Source organism: Atractosteus spatula, chromosome 3 (assembly GCF_055471065.1).
Source record: "Atractosteus spatula isolate fAtrSpa1 chromosome 3, fAtrSpa1.hap1, whole genome shotgun sequence".
NCBI lineage: Eukaryota > Metazoa > Chordata > Actinopteri > Semionotiformes > Lepisosteidae > Atractosteus > Atractosteus spatula.
Window position 1 is genome coordinate 18,230,859 of NC_142708.1, and position 22,204 is coordinate 18,253,062.

General features: G+C 37.0%; 1 protein-coding gene across 2 annotated transcripts in view; it reads left to right on the forward strand.

Annotated features, from left to right (window-relative positions):
* The window catches only part of aopep (aminopeptidase O (putative)), a 137,121-nt gene that overhangs the window by 70,740 nt on the left and 44,177 nt on the right, over nt 1-22,204 (forward strand). For both annotated transcript variants that reach the window (XM_088910658.1, XM_088910657.1), the window contains exons 9-12: nt 524-567; nt 4,752-4,812; nt 7,889-7,951; nt 8,458-8,541. In XM_088910658.1, the coding sequence (XP_088766784.1) occupies nt 524-567; nt 4,752-4,812; nt 7,889-7,951; nt 8,458-8,541 (252 nt within the window). The remainder of the gene's footprint in view (nt 1-523; nt 568-4,751; nt 4,813-7,888; nt 7,952-8,457; nt 8,542-22,204) is intronic.

Genomic DNA, 22,204 nt, shown 5'->3' on the forward strand with positions numbered 1-22,204 from the left:
TTATGTTGCGTAACTCACAAGTAATTTTGCACAGAGCTTTGCTGAAAGACTGAGAGTTAAGAGGTTCCACAAAGAATGCAAGCATTGTTTAATAAAAAAGTAACACACTTGCCCAGCCAGGTAGAAGGGTTCATCTTATTTCATAATGTTTCATTTAAAATCAATGTTTACATTTACCACACTGTTTAAAATAGAATAATAATGAAAGAGAACAGTGGGATGCATTTTCAATTTGTTTCACAGCTGTGAAATATCTGTAATGTGACAGGCTTCCCTAAAGTAGGGAACATATTCCTTCCTTTTCTCAATATTCTTTCCTTCATGTTGTATAATTGGTAAATGTGTTTTAGCATATTCTATAACCATGATCCCCCTGTGCTAAGCACACTAAATTCTTATAAAATTAGTCCATAATTAAGTAAGAAACAAAGTAAAGTCCTATGACTTAGGAAGGCATTTGTATTCTGCCCTACTAGTGCTTTTGAAGAGGCATAAAATTTACCATCCTTCACTTGTCACGCAGGATTTTTTGAATATGCTGCTGGAAAGTTTCCCAGAGATAACGAGGTAGGTGTGTTTAATTCAACGTGCGTGACAAGCAGTTCCTATTAAATGCATTGGGGCGTTTTCAGTGTGTGATACCATTTTGTTTTAAAAAACAGAACATCCCTCCTAGACAAATGCAAATGTTATACATACATTCAGATATAAAGGAAATATTGACTTTGTGTCCTTTCATATACTTCCTTAAATCACCTTTGTTGAGTTCTGTTACTGGTTTTGCACATACATTGTTTTCTCAGCCTGCTATCATTGAAAACTATTAGTTGTAATGCAGTTTTACACTGTTGTTATATGTAATTGCCTACAGTATATTGGCAGTGACCAGCACAGATGAGATGCAATTCAACCCCTTCAGTTAACATAGTATAATGAACTATATTCAGAAGTTAGAAACTGACATGGTTCAAATGAAATTATACAATTATCATGCAGTTATTTTACAAGCAATTAAACAAGACTATTAGGTCCTAATTAATGTGGACATGGCTAAGTCGCTTACATTCCCTGCCTTAAAGGTCTACTTTAGTGATCACAATGATAAAATATATTGAAAATTGTTACCAGAAAGAAAGAAATTTGAACCATATTGTTATTTAACAGGCTTGTTTTTGCGTTCTTTCATTTCCTTAACATCTGATAACAAGTGTGCAGAATTCAGACATATTATACTACTACTTATGTGTTAGACATAAGTAGAGCTCTAGAATGGGCATTGTCATTCTAGTTAGTGTGTCAGTCATTTAAAACTGACATTTAATGAAACACTACCAATGTGAAGCTAAAATACCTGTAGTTGTTTCCAATACATATACCGAGAGGCATTAAAACTGCAGCAAACACTAAAGGTTCCAATAAAGGCTTTTTTATAGTTGTTGGTTTCTCTTTTGTTCACTTAATTTATTGTTTCTGATTACATATACAGTATTCTAGCTTTCAAAAGACTTCTTCTGCCTGCACTACGTATTCCCTGTACAGTATATAAACGGTTTATAATTGCAGGTTTAGAAGTCTAGACTAAGTAAGCCCTTTTTTCTTTTAGTTTATCTTTGCAATCCCAGGGAGAGCCAATAGAAGTCTCTACCTTTTCATGCTGACCAGATGTTTCATGGAAATCACTTTGGATCTTTCCTACGCGTCATTACAGGAGGCAAAAGCCAAACTCATTTGTAATGGAGAAAAACACATTCTCCATATTTTCCCTTACAGAATTGATCCATTCATATTGGTGTTTGCTGCTCATGTCTGCATTTTTATTTTAGAACTTGCCAGTCCTATTTATTTTTAATTTGTGTCTTTGATTTTCAGTGGTAGCAATATGCGATATGTAAGCTGAAAAAAGTACTGAAATAACAATTTTGAATTCACCATTACACTATTTCATTTGAAGAGTGCATAAATATAGAGAATATTTTCCAGTACAATACAGTATTTCTCTTCAAACTATCCCTTCTTGGCTGTGTTATGAGTTACAGTAGCTGTTTGTAGTCGATGCCACATTTACAGCTGTGTTTTTTGTGATACGCATACATCTTTATGGTGATTTTGTTTTTGTTTTTTTTATTTTTAAGAAAAAACACCTTTAAAACTGTAATTACTTTTTTAAAAACAATCTTTGTTCTAATTATGAGAAATGTATGCAAAGCTGGCCACCAACATTTCAGATACGTTTAACAAATTATCAAAATTATTCACTGTCACTTGTCAGCTGTGTTTCAAACTACAAATAAAGAGGATCAGCAGTTTAAACAACACATGCAATTAAAACAATCCATGTTTCATCATTATCAAATTTTGAGTTAATAATTTTAACTAATCCATTTTAGTTTTTTTTAGTTTGGATTAGTTTGTTTCAAATCAAACGTCTCAATAATCATGGTGTTTGACATGATGAATCATAAACACCAAAAATCACGTAACACCCCAATATGGCCTAATTTTAATGTTAAATGTATTTAATTAGTAAACGTTTTGACAGATATAAGTGAAGTGAACTTTGCAAGTGAAAGCAAGTGTGCACAGTATTGTGCTCCTCTTGTTCAGATTTTGCTGTGTACTGTCAGCAATTAGAGGCATTAATAACATTTAATAACACTGTTATTTTATCAGTTTTTTTATTGATAAAATCCAGTTCAGTAGCCTGAAAAAATTAAAACAATACACAAGCTCTTTCCAGTTTATGTGATTTACCAACAAGTAAAACGGCAAGCCTAGAACTGACAACAATAGATGGTTACAATTGCTATCAGTGGTAAAAAAAAACATTCATTTGGAAATGTGTTATTAACATTTGAAGGTGAAAATTGTGAGAAAAATGCACGAACTGTTTTTGCATTCCATGGAAAATTGTGGTTTTGATAACTGTGGTATGAAGAAAGACTTTGGTGTCAGAATTGTGGCAATGTTTAAACACTTTGACCTTCTTGAGGGTATTGCATGATGCTTAAGAAGTGCATATTTTATTGTGTCTTTTGAAACTCTATTTTGTGTTGCATTGTTCTGTATCTGCTGTTTATATAAGAGCAAAATAACTCTAAACCTTCACATCATGTCTTTCACAGTTTACTGCAGTATTGACACAGCTTGCTCATACACAGTGTCTGTAGTAAGGAGGATGTGATAAGCATCAGCATCTCTCAACTGCCTTGTGAGTGGCCGGCTCCGGTCACCCCTTTCATATCATCAAAACAAGCTATGATGAAAATACCTGAGAGGTTTTTTGGCCATCCCATTTATAAGGTCAAATTCCAATTCAGAAATCACCTTGATGCAAATTCCTGGTATTTTCAAATACGTTAAATATGAAGCTGTCACTGTATTAATTGCAGTCTAGACAGTACTAAATAAATGTAGTTGTGAAGGCAGTCACCTCACTGAACCCCTGAAATAAGCCTTGGGGAATTCCATTAATTGATTTACAGAAGGTTGTGAGAATTGGTCAAAAACATACAGTATGTGCCATCATCAGGTAATTCTTGCACTAACGAATAGACTCAATTTCCTGTAATCCCAATTAAGCATTTGCCATCATAACAGTTGTGTCACATCAGGTGGCCAATGCCGAAACATTTCTATTTCATCTGGAACATAATACGCTTTGGTATTTCTTTAAACATTATACAGACATCAAATTTTTCTATATACTGTATGAATAAGAGAAGCATCCCAAAGAAAGAAGGATGTTGGGTCTTCTAATGAAGTTGGAGTTTCTAATGATCATTATAAAAATCATTTTTTTCTACAGGCAGGTCACTGGAAGCAATTGAATCAGCTCCAAGTAATTGATAGTTTCAGCAGTAACTACACCATGAGAAGTTCACAATCGCATCAAAAATCCATTATTTAATTCAAAATGAAAAACTCTAGTCCTAAAATATACCCTAGTTCATAAGAGAATATTAAGTTGCCAAATGTCACCAAAAATGTTGTGGAACAGAATGTAAATATTCCTTGTTGATTAAGCTAATTGCTCTTAGCTAACAAATACCAACCTAAAATGTGATCATTATAAGCAATTCTAATGCAGTACAACAATCTGCTGTAATTAATGTTCTTGTCAGTGACAGCTCAGACTAAAAAGTGCAAATTTAGCTAATTGATCAATATGTGTGCCACAGGTTTGCTAAGGTTGTTCAAGTAGCTGTTTGAAAATCTAGTCATGGAATCAATTCTTCATTTATGGCATGTTATGAAGGACAGAGGGACCATCTTATTTGACAGTTACATAAATAAGAACATTATTTTAATTAACTGAAAGCTTTCTTGATGATTATTTTTACTTTGCTGAGCAACTAATAATTTTAATTGGCAGTGAGATTAGTTAGTAGTAGATTAGTAGAGAAATAGTTCAACAATTTGTAAATGGTTAGAATGAGCAAATACAAAGTCTGCTCTGCTCGCTGTCTTTAATGACAAGCATGAAAATCACATAGCTACTGTACTTTCCCTTGATACTAAATACTACTGTAGGTTTAGAGTAGGCATTGCTGTCTTTTTATTACCCTTTCAAAAATCTCTTGTGTCTGATGTTCTGTTATGTGACTTGGGGCTGTTCTTATTTGTACGTAAATGGAAAAATATCATAACGAAAGCTTCTCTGAGTCTGGGTTTTCCAAAGCTGATGTTACCTTCTTATGTCTTCATCCATTTTTATAACAATTATTACAGTACAGTGCACTGTTATATTCCAGAGATGGCCTTACCCTTGAAGCTATTTACCGAGACTGGCTGGACAGTGCAGGAGTTCCTCAGGTAAGCTTTGTTGTAGAATTTGGCATAAAAAAATTAATTCCAATTTTAATCACATTTCACCCTTAAAACTGTGCCACTGCTATAGATAACTTTTTGGGACAGTACAAGGCTTTTCCTTTTAATCTGTGGAACAACTCATGAAATCAGAGCAGTGGAATTGTGGTATTATCGTTATTTTTTTCCTGTTTGTCTTTTGTGATTCGAAAATTGAAATAGTGAAAATTAGGAAAAAATAACATACCATAGCTCTGTTTTTTTTTCTCACACTGAATCTTTTGTTCAAAATAATATCCCTGTTACATGTGAAAAAATTGGAAAACACAATAGTGTTATAACCTATATGTACTAGTGTTTCCATAATGAAATGACAGTTCCCCAGTGTAGTTGCGTTATTGGGAAGAACACAGAAGGGGTGGTGGTCATGTTTTTCGGTAACACTGTTATCAGATTTCTTTGTTTAGGAATAGGGTGTGCATTCTGCATTAAATCTGCCATTCATTTTTTACAGCTCATTAAATGATTTGCCTTTGATAACATTTTGTCTTTGATAGACTCAAATTTCAGTTTTTATCGCTAGAAAACAAACAGGCTCCCCAAATATGTATTTCTGATTTTAAAAAAAAGAAAAGTTAATTTAAATTTAAAATCATAGTTTACAAAATAACATGTATGAAGTGTTCAACATGTTAAACCAATTAGCATTATACAGGCACTATTTCTTAACAGCGTTAATGACTGTACATTTCTATCCATTTGTGTTGACTGTGCAGCCAGATTGCAAAGTAAATGTTAGCGAGTAAAAAGAGAGTAATCCTTGAGCGGTTTGCTCCCTTTAGAAAATCCGACATCTCTTCAGCTTTTCAGCAGGACGCTTACCAAATTTTTTCAGTGCTTCATTATCACTGTTTCCCTGAGAAAATCACCTGGCCTTCTTGTGCGTGAGAACTGCTCAATGTTAAGTAAACAAGCCTAAGTCAGTACAGTATCAAACCTACACCTTCAATAACGGTATCTAGAGCAAATAACTTTTTAACTAAGAAAGGATTTCCTTATTCATAATTTTAAGGGCTTTATGGGCAGATAAAGATTTCTAGTGTATGATTGTCAGTGCCCATATTCATCATCGACACTGCTGTGCATTGTGATCACAAAGTACACTGCAAAAAAAAAAGAGAGAGAGCAGGCTGTTTCTTGCTTTTATTATGAGACTACTGAACACAAAAGCTGTGTTATGCTGGGAATGAGGGGAGTTATCCCTGCTGTAAAGCAGTTATGTGTGGTATCCAGCGAACAATACAAGTTTACTGCCTGAGTGATCAGTGTTGGATCAGGTTCACATTCCCAATTTCCCACTCACCCACCTACACAGACAGAGGAGTTGGAGTAAACACGAGCTGGGCTGCACAGCTCTTACCCAATATGGAGAGCTGGGCAAAGTGTAAAACTCGTCTTGCTTCACTCCAGCGGCATGGAATTTGTTGTCATCATCAACATGAAAGTCTCCAGAAATATGGTTTTCCCCTTGAAAAGAGCAGGCAGTGTGCCCCAGCACTGTGAAGGCATACTGTACATGTACGTATAACTGTACATGGACGAGTGTCTGCCTGTTTCGGAGCATCTTAGTTATTCTGGACAAGTCAGCAGTTGTCAGCTATCATTTTTTTAAAGCACAGGACAGAGAAGGGCTAATATTTTTAGCTTTTAACTCACTGTATTAACCTTTAACTCTCTGCCCTGCCAGTTTGATCAATATATGTTTACCAGAGGTTGTATTGATAGATACTCAGAACACATAAACGGAACACATATTCTTCAAAGAGGTGGTATATTGTGTTGGGAAGCATTATATTATAATTATATTATGTCCCTGAACAGGAAAGCTCCTATTGTACAGCAATCACTGGACAATCTATAGGCATTATTAAAATATTTGAGCTGACAACTAAAATAATGTATAATATATTCTATAATCATATAATATATATACATTATATTAAACATTAATAATATAATATATAACTAATATAATGTCTTATTAGCTTTCTTGTTAGTTTTCTAAAAAAAAGTTTAAAACAATGAAATGCTTAATTAGTGATTTTAAGATTCTTAGCATTCATTGAAAGAGTAAAACTATTTTCAGTTATTATACTGTCGTCTTACCTTTTTTAGGCAAACAGCCCTGAAATTGTTAAAAGATTTCTTAGAGCGTTGTTTCCAGACGTTTCCTCTTCCAGAAGAGGGCTTCTGCAAAATAGATAAATGCATCATGCACATTTCACTCTAAGCAACAAATGACAGTATCACCACATTCTTGAACTTTTCAGTTGGCATTAGATTTTTATGAAATAACATTTTTATGGAAGTAATAGGTTTATTCCATGCTGAAAAGAGAAGAAAAGAAACCCAACGTTTCGGCTGTGGAGGCTACTTCTTGACACCTTATTTCTTACTATAACATTTTTATGATAACATACTACACAGTGAGTTGATTTTTAATTACTTAAAAAGAAAGTTATTTCTTCAGCCATATTTGGCGCCTTTCTTTTAAATCTTGTGTCCTGTATTATTGAAGAAATGTAATCTCAAATAGCAAGCTGATCTGAAATAGGGGAGAATTCCTGCAACAGGCAATTTGCTTGACATCAGCTGAACCTCCCTGGTCCCTTGTGTGTGTGTACCCAGTCAGAGCAAGCTCCTCCCCTGCGTGACCGGGGAGTGAGCCGTGTTTGATTACAATGAGGGTTATGCTCACAGACTTCTTGAAGTCTGAGTCACTGAAGGCTTCAACAACTGGTGGTAGAAGGGATCTAACAAATCAGAAGGACCTGACCAGTTCTGAGCGCTTTTCATTTTGTTTTTGTTTTTTCCCCAAAGGAGTAGCAAAAGCTTTAACGAGGGGAGGGTTACTGCTGCTAGGGATTTCATACAGATTGTTCAATTGTTCTGGTGTGCGGTGCTGAAGTTAATGAGAGCTGGGTTCACCCTTGGAGTTCAGCTGCAAATTACAGTCTGAGAAAATAAGCCAACCTGGCGTCCGTACATTAGGCTCATTATTGCTCTGTTTCCATTTGTCCAGCCTTTGCTTGAAAAGAGTCATTCTTGGCTTCAAAATAGGCTGGTTGAAGAAGTCAAAGAGGAGGTAAGTGAGAAGCGATGACCCTGTTTATGTGTATATTTACACCTACTCTATTTTCATTTCTTAATTTTAAACATCAAGGCTAAAATGTGTTGTTTTCTTCCTTTTAAAAAAAAGAGCAAAGTGACAGTATGCAGTTGTGCAAGCCAGGCAGTTTTGAAATGTTTTGAAATTGATAGAATTTTCTCTGAAACATCAACAACTCAGTGCCTTTCTTTTAAAATCCACTACGGACAAGAGGTCGGAAATTAATTGCTCTTATGTGTGCATCTTTAGCAGTCGAGGAGATGGTGGCGTAGCACATTAAAAGATTAGCTGATCATACAGAAATGTGACTAAAGTGGGTTACCTAAGAACTCTTTTTTTTGCTTTGGCCACAAGAAAGTATTTCTTTCCAATGAAGCAATGGAAAGAGTGTCTAAAGTCTGTTTATAGTCTCTTACTCATATTGGACCGCTGCTCTGTCGCCGACTTTCTAACTCCCCAGTCTCCTCTGATCTTAACTGCAGGTTGCAAAATGGATTCACTTCAGTCGCAGCCACAGAAAGGGCAGCAAACGGAAAAGGGGAGAGAGGAAGGAGATCTTCAAAGAGGTAGGTACTGTTATGCAAGCTTGAAATAGATTTCAGTCAGTTCCCTGTCATCTCTCATATGTAATGACCTAAGTATACTTTTTAACCATTTTAACCGCCTAAAGCTTTGTTATTAGGAAAAGGTGCCTCCGAATTCTCAGAAATCCCCTCCTCATTGTATTGAGAAAAATGCAAAACAGCATGTTTTAGATTGTTTTGCCTCTGGCAATAAAGAATTATCCTTGATCAGCCTGAACAAAAGCCCAGAGTTTTTAAATTTAATCTAAAACCTAAAGCTTTCAATGCTACAGTTCTATATTAGAGACAGATGTTTGATACAGTCCATGTTATCAAAAATACCCATTCATGTTTGTTTTACTGCATTGTGTAATTCAGAATTCAAGCTAAACAACCAATAAGAATATTAAAGTTATGTTAAAGGCAATTTATTTCTTATTTGGCTTAACATTTTTATGGGCAGTACAGTCAACCAGACTTTTGCATCTTAATATATGAAGACAGAAGTGAATTGCCTTCAGTGATTTGATTTACACAGTGGATCGGCAAGACCTGAAAACACCCAGAATGAAATATACATCTTCATGTTTTATTCATGGCAGTAGAAAGTTAATTTTCTAATTGAGTGAGTAAGGCTTTTTGTCCCATTTCTTTTATATGGGAAGAAGTAGAACTATGGTGAAAAAGTGTAAAGTGAACAAAGATGTTTACGCATTCATTAATGTTTTAATTCTGCATGCCCATGCTGTTCAAAATGGTGTTTACCATGCCGTTCTTGAGAGATGTGTCAGGGATATTTTTATCTGAAAAGGGAGAGTTATTTGTCCTAAATTATATATTCTTTATAGCCATATTTGGTTGTATTCAAGTACTATACTGAGCTGCACATTGCATGTGTGCGAGAAAGAATTAAAAATATTTTCACAACAGGGATACAGAGGCTTACCATAGCCACTGGATTTTAGTGTGGAGTCTACTTTTATTACAGACATTAATCATATTTTAAAAATAAAACTGTTCTTCATGAGCTTTCCACTTTGCACCCACATGTCCCGATTCGTAGAATGTTCCTTTTAAGAATAGTTTCTACTCAATTTTGATTTCACCTCTTAGATATATGATTTTCATGACAATACCAATAATACAGACTAAAAAAAAACTCTCCATTTCAATCTATAATATAATTAGTGTCGATACACTTCTTCTAGTATACTGGAGCAAGTCTGGCTCAGGTCAGATTATAGTATTGATCACAGCAAGAGCTTCTGGCAATAATTTCCTCTGCCAACTACTGTACGTGATGTTTTTCATACCGTATTTTTTCTGTGTCTGTGTTGCACTGAATTATGAACATGCTGTTTCATAACAGATTTGTCTGCCCCAAAGTGTTAAAAGTTATAAACTATTTCTGCCACCTTCCTGGGGTAACCGTAAAGGACATTTTGAAAAAGTTCGACCAGAAAAAAAGTGTTAAAAAAAGTGAGTACATTGAATAGAAGCGAATAAAAGGAAGGGAAAAAAAACAGCTTTGCTGCAAAATGCACAAACTGGTTTTCATCTCACACTTTAGCTTGTTAGTAACTGCTCTAAAGTCCTGAAGAAGGGTTGAGTGCTCTTTCCGTTAATGCCTCAGTAACAAGTGGCCAGTTGGGTGAGTATTGTAATTAAATGGATCAGTAATGTGTCCTCTCCAAAGATCCCTTGGGCACTTTCGTTCTGTAGGAACCTGTTGCAATTCCAGGTGTTCGTACACTTAAGTGTTCCTCTGTAATCCTCCTTTATGTGCTTCAAATGCTTCCTCCCTCCATAAAATGGCATTCTCGTAAACAGGGTTGTGATTTCCAAATCAAGAGAAGCTGGTTCTGCGTAGCTTCATATTCAAATAGTTTTAAAGTTTACAGACAATAACCTCGATAATTATCTGATTGTAGGGTGCCAGCAGTTCTCCCCTCCTGAACAGCTGAAGGATTAAGTTCACTTTAATGTAAAATGAAAGGTTTTTGCAGGAAAGAATGGGGTTTTAGTGCCACAGATTTTGGGAATATTAGTCATAGGTTTGTGGTAATGTGCTCCATTTTTCTACAATTTTCATCAAAAGGCATTTTAATGAGAATGTGTTTGTGCATGGTAATGACACTCATACAAATGCCCATTAGAGTACATCAAAACAAGTGTGGTATGTAATAGATGGCTCTTCCCTGACTTTTTTAGTAGAACCTTCTGGAGTGCAGGACATAATGTATTTTTACAGAAGAGTGATGTCAAAGAGGCTTCAGCGATTGTATAACAGATGCCTTACGGAGCGCTTCCGAGATCCTGCAAGGTTTTGTGGTGGCTGTGGAAAAGGCTGCAGAAATTCAAAGGAAGAAAGTTTGGATTTGCCTTAGTTGTTTCTATGCATTCATATAAAAATTCTAAAGCAGCTTTTACATCAATGCAGCAATGTAATCCTGAACTGTAGTGCTGCCATCCCCTGGAAGTCAGTGGAGACAAACTCTGCGTTCATTCCTTGTCTAGACAGAGCTCCTGCCTTGGACACAGAACTGGAATTAAGAATCCCTGTGACTGAGTCATACACAGCCTGTACAAATCCACACAAAATATAACTAATGCAGGAGGCTTGCACATACTGAAAAGTAATATTATTAATTTTTTTTCATACCTAGAGTGCTGTTTTATGGTAGGAAAGATTGACAGCCTGATGCAGCAGTTGAGGCCACACAGTTACAGACGTTCAGATTAATTCATTGGGAATAGTTTGTGCCTTTCAGTCTTTTTTTTTTCGTGTGGACCTCCAGCGTTTTTGAAATTTTGATTTAGAAAAATATGTTTTGTGAATTACACAGGACTTCACTATATCTAGAGCATATTGTGAAATATTTCCATTTTTGCCTGATTTTTTTTTAACATTTTATTCCACAATTTTCATTCACCTGAGATGTTTCAGCTCTCCTTCATTTCTGTACCCCAAAAGATATGTGCTGTGCTCCAGATTTTATGGAAGAAATGTTTGTTTAAATAAGAAGACGCTGGGCTGGCAGGGTGGTTGGGCCTGCTGCCTCACAGATCTCAGGTCCTGGGTTTGATTATGGATTTGTACGTTCTCCTGTTTGGCGTTTGGTTTTCTTCTGTTCGTCCGGTTTCCTCTACGCCCACAGGCATGCTGGCTCTGATTGGTGTGATCGGCCACGGCAGTCTTTCCTTTTCCCTGGGGCCCTGCATGGGACTGGCAATCTGCTCTGGGCGAGAGAAATCTCATGCTCTCAGGCCCACCTTGCACACCATGGATCCAGGTTAATGTGCCTCTCAACAGGAAAGCAGCTTTCTGATGAAGGATGGATAAAGGAAGCAGTCAGGCTCAGTAAAAGGTCTTCTCGATACTCTGCATCGGGTTATTGAAAAGCCAGACGCTCTGTGGCAAACCATATGCTCATCACAGTGGTTTACAGTTGTTAGGAATGCAATAAACAAAGTTAAAAAACGGTTAGAAGTTTTTTTTAACTCATCGTCACTTGCTGGTAAAAAAAATGAAGGGAAATGAATTCCTTGCTTTGGTAATATGCTCAAAAACTTTTGAATTAAAAAAACATCATAAACGTTCAATCAGAATCAGTTGTTCATTCCGTTGGATTAATAATTTCTGTACTGTATATTTTACACGATTCTGCCACAAAATCAAACTTAGTTTTGAAAGATCCCATCCATCTCTACTTTCGCTGGGTGACTTAATTATCTATTTAAAGTTCTTATAAATCGTTGTGAAAATGGTTTCGTTGTATTAGTGTGTACGTGATTTTTATTCTTTCCAGTCATAACCTCACATTCAGTTGCTGAATATAATTGTAATTAACTGCTGAGGTTTTTTTTTTTAATTTTATTTTTCCTCTTTAAAATGTCAGCCAATCTTTTGGCCTAGAGACTTGAACTGTCAGTAAACTAACACCTTAATTTAGTCTGAATCTCATTTAATCGTAGTAGATTTGCTGTTGTTGTATCAACACAGTTGTTGATATACTGTAAACCTGCAAATGACACTTGATTATGTAATTTCCTCCACTCAGTGATGTTGTAAACATCACCATAACAACTTTGCTATCACTGTTGCATGGTGTAAATCTGTGATGTGCTTGGGATGTCAATGTTCTAAAAGTGATTTAAGATTCTTGGGCAAGTGGCTTTCATTGGACTGGAACTTCGGAACTGGAATTTTGGATTTTGAATATATTCGAATATGTTAGTGGAAAACCGTGCTCAAACTGCCAAGTACACAGTGGTAAACGGGAGTATCGTAAAGGAAAATGAATGACTGTTGTTGTTGTTACTGCGGTGGAAGAGGGGTGATGCAGTTGATTCTAGAAGGTTAAGTGTGGTTGTGAATTGGTGTTGAATTGATATGCATCATATCTGTGAATAAGGGAGTGGGTGCATGGTGAGAGTCGGTTTGTTACCTGATGCTTCTACCAGATTGGAATGGAATTGGAATGGCATTGATGAATGTTCTGTGAATGCTTGAAAGTTGCAGCTCTCCATCTACAGGGCAGAGTTCAAATGTGGCAAAAAGATGCTGGGCTTCAGATTTGAAAGTGCTCAGTAACAGCAGCTGTGAGGAAGTGGTGCGATTGTAATAACAACCTGCTCCTTTCGCCTATTTTCTACGTTTGCCATACAGTAATGACTTTACAGTATATGGGTATCTGTCAATCTGTGTCTGTTGCCATCCATATACGTATTTAGAATTGTTTGTGCATGATTCTTAATTTTGTTATATCACGAATACTGAAATGTTAGTTTCAAACTGGTTCCTTTGGCCCTGAAGTGGTCTTTGTGTTTCTTTAGTGTATCCAGAGATGTTAAAAATTCCAACTATGGTGAGACTATGCCCTGTGCTTTGTCTGAAAAGAAGAGTGCACAGCTGTTCAGAGAAATGAAGCACAGCTGCACAGTGAAATCAGTGATCATCTGATGTACACCTAAAGCCACATGGAAAATCAATGCTTGTATTTCATAATAGAAAGAAGCAATAAAGTACATAAACACCACCCTACTGGAGTGGAATGCATTCCTTAAATTCCTTTAAAATAAATAATGAAAGTTTCTCAAGCCATTAACTCTTATTTGTTGTCTCAATTGAAAATAAAACATTGTTTGAAGGATCAGAGATCTACAGGGTTTAGTCCAGTAAATTATCAGTTTCTGTATTTTTAGGAGATCTAGGCAGTGATGGTACAGTGATGGAGTTTGAGTTTAAAGGTGCTAACATACATTTAAAATATTGTTGTTGCCATAAACGTGTCTTACTTTTAACTTTTAAAGAGTTGATATTTTATAGATAAATATCATAGACAAATATAAATATCCATAAACATGGAAAAATCCAAAAAGTCTTGTAAGGTGTATGAAGTTTGACAGCTTCTCCATCTATGAGGTTAAAGCGAAACTACCAGGATGCCGGGGTAGCACGCCTACTCTTTTTGAGAAACGCCCTGGGATTTTTAATGACCATGGAAAGTCAGGACCTCGGTTTTATGTCTCCTCTGAACGGCGCCTTTTTACAGTATAGTATACCGACACTATACTGGGGCATTAGGACCCACACAGACTGCAGGGTGAGCGCCCCCTGCTGGCCCCACTAACACCTCTTCCAGCTGCAACCTTAGTTTTTCCCAGGAGGTCTCCCATCCAGGTGCTGACCAAGCTCACACCTGCTGAGCTTCAGTGGGCTGCCAGTTGTGAGTTGCAGTGTGAGATACTGTAGCTACGGCTAATAAAAACAATGCTTCACCACTACGATGTTAAGTCAATAAGGAAAATGAATTGGCAAACAAATATGATTAAAAGATGTAAAAATATTTCAGTTAACAAATTCTCAAAAATCCACAAGCCCTTCAGCACTTCATCTCCTCCCTCATTCACCACTCACCACTTCTTCCTCCTTCTCATTCACACTACTGTCAGACTCTAAAATTTTACTGTCTTGTTCCTGGGACACAAATCTATGGTTTGCATTCAGGACTATTCCCCCTGATGTTTTTCCAAGTTGCCTCCAATTTCCCTATATTTCCTTTCTTCTTACTATTCCCCTGTGTTTCTGACAGCCCTGCATGATACTGCTACAGTATACTGCTCTTAAATAAACCCAGACTAGATCCTTCATCTTTTCATCACTCTCTCCCAATAGATAGTAGGCTTATTACACTGCCAGCTATCTATTGTCTTCTTACAATACATGCTGCTTGAACCTCTCAGATCTGGCTTTCACTTTGCATAGTCAACACAAGTCAACTTCTGTCTGCTACTCAGCTGGTGCTGCCTCCCTCTCCTCTGTCTTCTTGATTTCTCTGCCCCCCTTTGACACTGTGGATAACTCTGTTCTTCTGACAACATTGTCTGACCTAGAAATTTCTGGCACTCTTTTGTCAAGACTTGTTCTCCGCTTTGGACTATCTTACTGGTGTTCCCCAGGGCTCTGTTCTGGGTCCTCTTCTTTTCTATATCAATACCTGTTCCTTAGGTATTCTAATCTCTTCTCACGGCTTTCTTTATCATTTTTATTGCTGATGATGCTCAAATCTTTATCTCTTTTTCTATCTATGATACTCATGTCTCCACCTTTTTCTCTGCCTGCCTGAAAACCATCCTTAAACTCAGCCTCTCAAAATCTTCTTCATACCCCCCTTCCTCCTCCTCTGTGAGGCTCTCCATGTATTTTCCTCTTGAATCTACAGTATCACCACCCTGTGTCTTCCTCCCTTTCTAAGGTCCTCATTGTCATCTCTACTGCACGCATCTTAACGGGCAACACTGACTATTGCAATTCTTTCTTGAATGCTAGCCTTTTCAAGACTTTTTACCCTCCAGATGCTGCCCCCGTCTTTTCTCTTCCTCACTTTTCTCCTACTGCTTTATTACTACTTTACTCCATTACTAACGTAAGTTGTATCTTATTTTACTACTTCCCGTCTGTCAAGAAATACTTTAGCTCCTTAGCACGTTGCAACATGTTAGCACTTAATTAATGCCACGCTTAGTGTTTTCTGTGGGTTTATTGTGGTTTTATGCTACTGTTCTATGGACCCTTTGCATCTGGTCCAGATGTGATTGTACGTCACTTTGGATAAATGTCTCTGCCAAGTGAATAAATTGTAAATGTACTCCAGTGCCTCCACTAGCTCCATATTGCCGTGTACCGTAAAACATATTCAGAACTCTAGTTCTTAGCTTCATGCTGACTGAGCCACTCTGCTCCTGCCTATCTTCAGTCTCTTATCCCTCTCTACACCACCCCCCACCCTCTGCAATCTTCCTCTTCTGCCTTACATCCTCTTCATTCTCCACCCTCACCCCTCAATGGTGGAACGAACAACCCACAGAAATCAGACCCACTCAGAAATCAAGTCCTTACCTGTCTTTCGATACCTGCACAAGACTCATCTGTTTAGACAACAGCTGTAATCTCTCATCCCTCTAGGCCACCAGTAAACCATGCACTTGCAAACTGCAGTTATTCACTGTAAACATTGAATGCACAGTGTCCTTTTTTAGTCCTCACTATTTATTTTTTTTGAGTGACACTTGTAGTATTTTTTCACTTTGTGGTAGCCTGTTATTATGTTTCTATCTTTTTGAACTGACACAATGGTTCCTTGTACTCTCACTTCATCTAAATGATCTACATTTTAAGTCTTATTTACTATTGCCTTCTGCGGGACCTGGATAGCAGCTGCTGGGAACTTGATGTGCTGTGTATGCTGTGAACAGTTATTAAACTACTTAAACCTTTAAGCGTTCTTTTTATGTAGCCTGACCTTTTGATTGAACATGGCTGGTTTGCGTGACTTTGAGGCAGTCTGTTAAGTTTAGCAGTTGGATTCGGGTTGCAGTTGCCATTTGTCTGCGACGTTCGTGGTTTCCTTTCTGGGTCTTTTATTGGGTACAGCTCAGGGTGACCTTCTTATTGCAGCCGGAGCCTCTGCAGTTTCTAGCCTAGATTTGGTTTCGGACTGGTCTGTATTGTACTGTAGCTTGCTGCTGCTGCTTTCGTTGTACATTGTTGATGGGTTTTCCTGGGTTCTGTGTGCCGTTGCCCCTGCAGTGGGTGTCTGTTGGATGCAGGTCTCCTTATTAGTGAAGATTTTATTTTGTGGCTCCCTGAACAAGTGACCCTCTTTAAAAGCCTACTGAGCTTTGATAAAAGCCTACTGAGCTTTGTACTACTTTCTCACAAATTGTATATTTAAAATCAGTAAACTTCCTGCCATTAAGATGTGAGGTACGTGGCATCTGCAGTCACTATAGAAAACTGTGTAGATGAGGGTATTTGGATAAGGGCTCCACAGGAGGACGTTTGTAAATATTAACATTTTTTATTCTCATGGGTGTAAATTCTTTTTTTTTCGTGTTTGTTTTAGTTGTAAGGTTTATTAAAAAATAAAAGCTTTCGGAAACATTTTATTATTTTACCATTTTTCAAACCGGTTTGCCATTTCTGTACTGTATATAGATACGTTACTGTTTATGAGTTTGTTAACTAAAATATAGAAGAGATGAATATCTTGTTGAAACAAGGCTGGTTTGGTATGTGATAAATTACACTGTGTTCTGCGACTTTTTGATTTATGAAAGACTTACTTCACAATTAATCAAGCACCATCTCATGTGTTTCCTCCCTATATAGTTAGTGGCCAAGGGACAGAACTAGGCGGTGTAAATTACATTACTTTGTTTAAGGACCAACTGGCTCTTGGTGTCTTTGGGTAATAAATAACAATGTTCTTTGGAATAAAGTACAGAGAGATTAACAATTTGTCTTAGTACTACTGTGGAACGTTCACCAATAAGACAGTTATCTTAAGTAAATGCTAGGATGGCAAAGAGTGTATGCCTTGCTGACATGTTCTTTTATGTAACTAACTAAAATGTTGTCACATACAGTTGTTAACATCAATCCACCCATTTTGTAGACTGCTTTATCCAGTACGGTGCTGCTGGAGGAGCCATAGCCTATCCCAGCAACTATTGGGCATAAGGCAGTATACACCCTGGACAGGACACCAGTCCATCACAGGGCACACACAGACACAAACACACATAGTGTACACTTACCCCAGGCACAGTTTTCCCAGAAGCCAATTAACCTACCAATATGTTGTTTTTTTTGTGATAGTTTAAGAACAGGTCTTAAGGACAAGGACATTAGGGTGTGGTAGTCGTACAGTAGCTCTGTGCATAGTATTCAGGGCACACCTGCCACAGATAGTTTTTCTATCCTAAATGAGCATTTATATAGGCCTAGAGCCAGGGATGTTGTTGGAGGGTGTTCTGTGTAGGAAAATGTGATCTAAGCCATCTAGCTCAATGATCATATAATACAAACCTGCAAAATATCCTATGTTATACCATTAACAAAAGATCCATTCTCCATCCAGAGGTGGTGTTGGAGACACAGATGCACAAATGTAATGGTGTTATAGTCTGAATATTGAAGCATTTTTCTAAAGTTATGTAATTCACAAATTACAAATATAATAATATTTTGTAACAACATCCTTATGTGATAAGAGTTTCTTTACATGTTAGGTACATAGAAAATATAATGTTTCATTGTGGCATAAAGTTATAGGTATAAAAACTGTGTAGATTTACTTATACTGTAAGTTCTGTTTTCTCAAATAAGCCATGAAACATAGCTTTACTTTACTAAAGAGCTAATTTCTTTAGTGATCTTAAGACTGATCTTGTGATCTTTTTGCCTGGCTTTTGGTAATTATACCGCATGCCAAAAATGCAATGATTATAATAAGCTTAGAAAATGTCATGTTCCAGTCAAATTTAAAATCCATTCTTTTGAATCAATGCCATGGACAAATTTGCAGCATTTGAGAGGCTGGTGGCAATAATCCAGGAAAATTAACTCAGAACCCAGCAGATATGATGTACATGTTACATGTTAAGATGTAGAAAGGGAGAGGTTTGCAGATTATGTACAGTAGTTGCACTAACAGTTGCTGTTAACTCATTATTTCTAACTGTAATCATCCTCAAGAGACATTTGCCAAAACTGAGCTGAAAAGAAGAATTAATTTCTAATGGTAATTACATACTTCATCACCCTGGATGAAAGCTAATGAGAACAACCAGTAAGAGCTGTACGTGACTTTTAAAACTGTGACTGCAAACAGAGGGAATCACAAATACAAAATGCAAGGAGGTTCAAAGGACTCAAGTTAATTTTCTCCCCTGAGCCAGAAGTAAAATCAGATTTTTAGGAGATACACTAGAAGTAGTGGCTGAGGTTACACAGAGGTAACAAAATCCAATTGATGTTCATGTCTGTCCTTATGTGATCCCAACATTTGGTACTTTGTAATCCCATCATCTTATTTGTGCAACTGAGATCGTTATGCAGATTCTTGAAGCTCCTTGGGGAAGCTATGGAATAATAATGTACTGTATTAGATGCCATGATCTTAATCACAATTTTTTATTTTTGTGTATGTTACTTTCCAGTTAAAAGAGAGACCCTTTGTTCTTTGTCTGGGCTAAAAACATTAAAATACCAGAATGCTAGTGTTCCCTGAACAGTGACCGATCACATTTATCTTATTTTCATTGTATGCACCCATTAGTGGTACCATGCAGACAGATTTGATTATTACAAATACCTTTTAATGTTTTCGCAAAGATGTCCTAAATGAGTTATTTGGAGTTGTCTTTTATTAAGTAAAATTTCATTACATAAACTTATTCTATCACCAATAATTACATTTTAGAATTGTGACTTACCAGTGCATTATGTAGTCCACTTTAATTTTAATAGTTGCACTTTTTTTCTGAAATATAATATAATGTAGACTCTCCTATACAGTATGTACTGTGTGAGACCCACAGCCTGAAACATGGCTTTGACAACCACATACAGTATGAATTATACTGGCATTCCCTGAGTGACATATCAGCTCCATGATCTCAGGTTTGAGCCTGGACAACTAAGAAACTTGTGAGTGCTGAAAGTTTCAGAGGAAGAGACTTTGTTTGAAGCAGGTAAGCAGCTTACCTACTGATAGAGAGGTACTGAAGAAGTCTAGTGAAAAGCTCCACGTGGAGTTTGGGCTCTTGTTTAAGAGTTTTAAATATTTGCCACAGAATGTAAAGAGCATTGACTCTTTACTTTACAGCTGTTTTGTATGTTCCTGTTTCTGACACTCTGCGCCAGGGTGTGTCATATTTACATATATTAAATCTATGATATGGAATTTAACAATTTAAACTTTTAAGAGCCCATTGGGTTTTGAACCTCACCTCTTGACTGGCTTTGGATCTAATTTGTTTCCAGTAGCACTTTAAAAGAGCCTCTTTGACTCTGTGATTGAGACATTTCCAAAGGTTTCAGATTGTCTCTGAGGACTTTAGAATAAAGCAAAGATGCAGAGTATTTTTACCCACCAGCTTTGAATACTGGCAGCATTGATTTTTTTCAAGGTTTCAATATTCATACTGAGCATCAAAAGAATCACTCTGTGTATGTATGTCTTTTAGAAAAAATGTATAGTATATGGATTTTGGCCAGTGATGAAATGTTTTTGACATTGATGATCTTTCATGACTGACATACACTCAAGTGATTTTAGTGCATAAGCATTAAATCACCACATCAGTTGGTTGTGTCCTGGTGAAGAGGTAATGTCTTGAATGTCAAGCCAGGTTAAAACTTAGAAAGAAAAACAGGAAAAGTTCGGTCAACAATTTCTAAGCCTTTTAAGATGTTACAGCGAAACATGGTCTTTCGATCTTAGTCTCTCTATCTTGGAGCCGGCAAGTCATGACACCTTGATAAGATCTATGGGGAGGTTCCAAGTGCGTTGGTCTTGGCAGGAGTGTCTAGTTATTACAGACCACCACCTGTTGTGATTAATGGCAAGCTGAGCACATAGTGCTATTTTGATCATGCTCTAGGGCCTCACTCGGTGTCCTTCCTGAGGGGTCATCCTAATGTGACAATATTCCTGCAGGACAACACAATTTTGTGTATTTCTTGTGTAGCAACATACGGTCGGATGGTGGTTAGCACTGTTGCCTCACAACTCCAGGTTCACAGTTTGATTCTGGACTGGAGAGTTGTGGGGAATTTGCATGTTCTCGTGTTTTTGTTGGTTTTCTTTGGGTGCACTGGTTTTGTCCCATCTCCCAAAACACATGCAGAAAGATATGCAGGTTAGGTTTGATTGGCTGCTCTTAAATTCCTAGACAGAGGTTTCAGGAGGTTTTACTCTTTTTACAAACAGTACTGGCTGTGTGACTATTGAAATATGCAGTAGGACCAGTTGAGCTTGATGGCACAAACAGATTCCTTTCATTTAAGGCCTTTCTAGTGTTCTGATGTGTTTGGTGTTGTGTTGGTATTGAGCTGTGTTGTGACTTGCCAGACTTGAACATCTATAGGAAGAGCTGGGATTGTGTTAGTGTTTAGAGACCAGAGAACAGGCTTGCCCGGGCACTGCGAGGGGAATAAGACAAGTCAGAATCTGCAACCAGCGGCAAAATATGCGTCTCAAAATACAGTTTGTACAGTATGTCTTTAAGGAAAATCACAGTACTGGCCTGTGACTTTTACCGTAGAGCACACTGATCAATGCGGTTAACAACAAAAAGTTCAGGAGCACAAAGATAAAACGTCAGTGCATTTGCTACCAAATAAGATGGCCATTTTCCTGACAATATGTTCATGAATTTGTTTTAGTTATAAGTGATAAGTTTATTTTGATGCTGGTTTATTTCGTACTGGTGCACTATGGCTGCCGTCACATCATCCAGTTGGGGGCAACACATTGATGGTGGTGGAGGGGAGTCCCCATTACCTGTAAAGCGGTTTGAGTGGAGTGTCCAGAAAAGCTATATAAGTGTAAGGAAGTATTATTAATAATAGTAGATCAGCTGCATGGTTACTGAGTAGCATTTTGGTGAATCTGTGATGGAGGGATAGACTCGTAGTCATGCGCCCATCCATTCATTGTCGATAAAGCAGTTAGAAGACCTTCATGCCTTCACCTCTTGGTGGCAATTTAAACTTAAAGAGTATGGATTATTTAGCTAGGCATCATTAGTCTTCTGTCTTTGTCCCTACCACAGTATTTGAGTTAGGATTTATAGGTGCCTTTTCATATTGATTTCTGAGTTACAACTGAAATTAAACATCAAAAATCTAAATTGCCCTGGTTTTTGTCCTATAACACTTTATACATTTTCCATAATATTAGTAAATAAAAAAGTCAATACTTTATTTCTTACTCTTATTTTAAATATTCATAATAAATAAGCAACTACTGCACTTGCTTCTCATTCTGTCATCCACATAAAAGTTACTTGCTCTTTATCTTCTTTACATTTTTCACTTTTTTTGTGCAAATTTATTTTTGGGCAATTTGCAATTTAAAAATCAGCCTTGTTCTGTAATGAAGCAAATAAATGTTAATTCCACCCTGAAAAGTAGAAAAAAGAAACACTAAAACTGCAGCCAACAAATACTGTAATATTGCAGCTCCCTGCTCCAACTTGATCAATATTATGATCTTTCCTAGGAGGTTTCACTGCTGCTTTTGATACAGCTCCATGCCGTAGTATTTGTTTAGTCCATCTGTTTTATTTCTAACATGAACAATTTTACATTCTC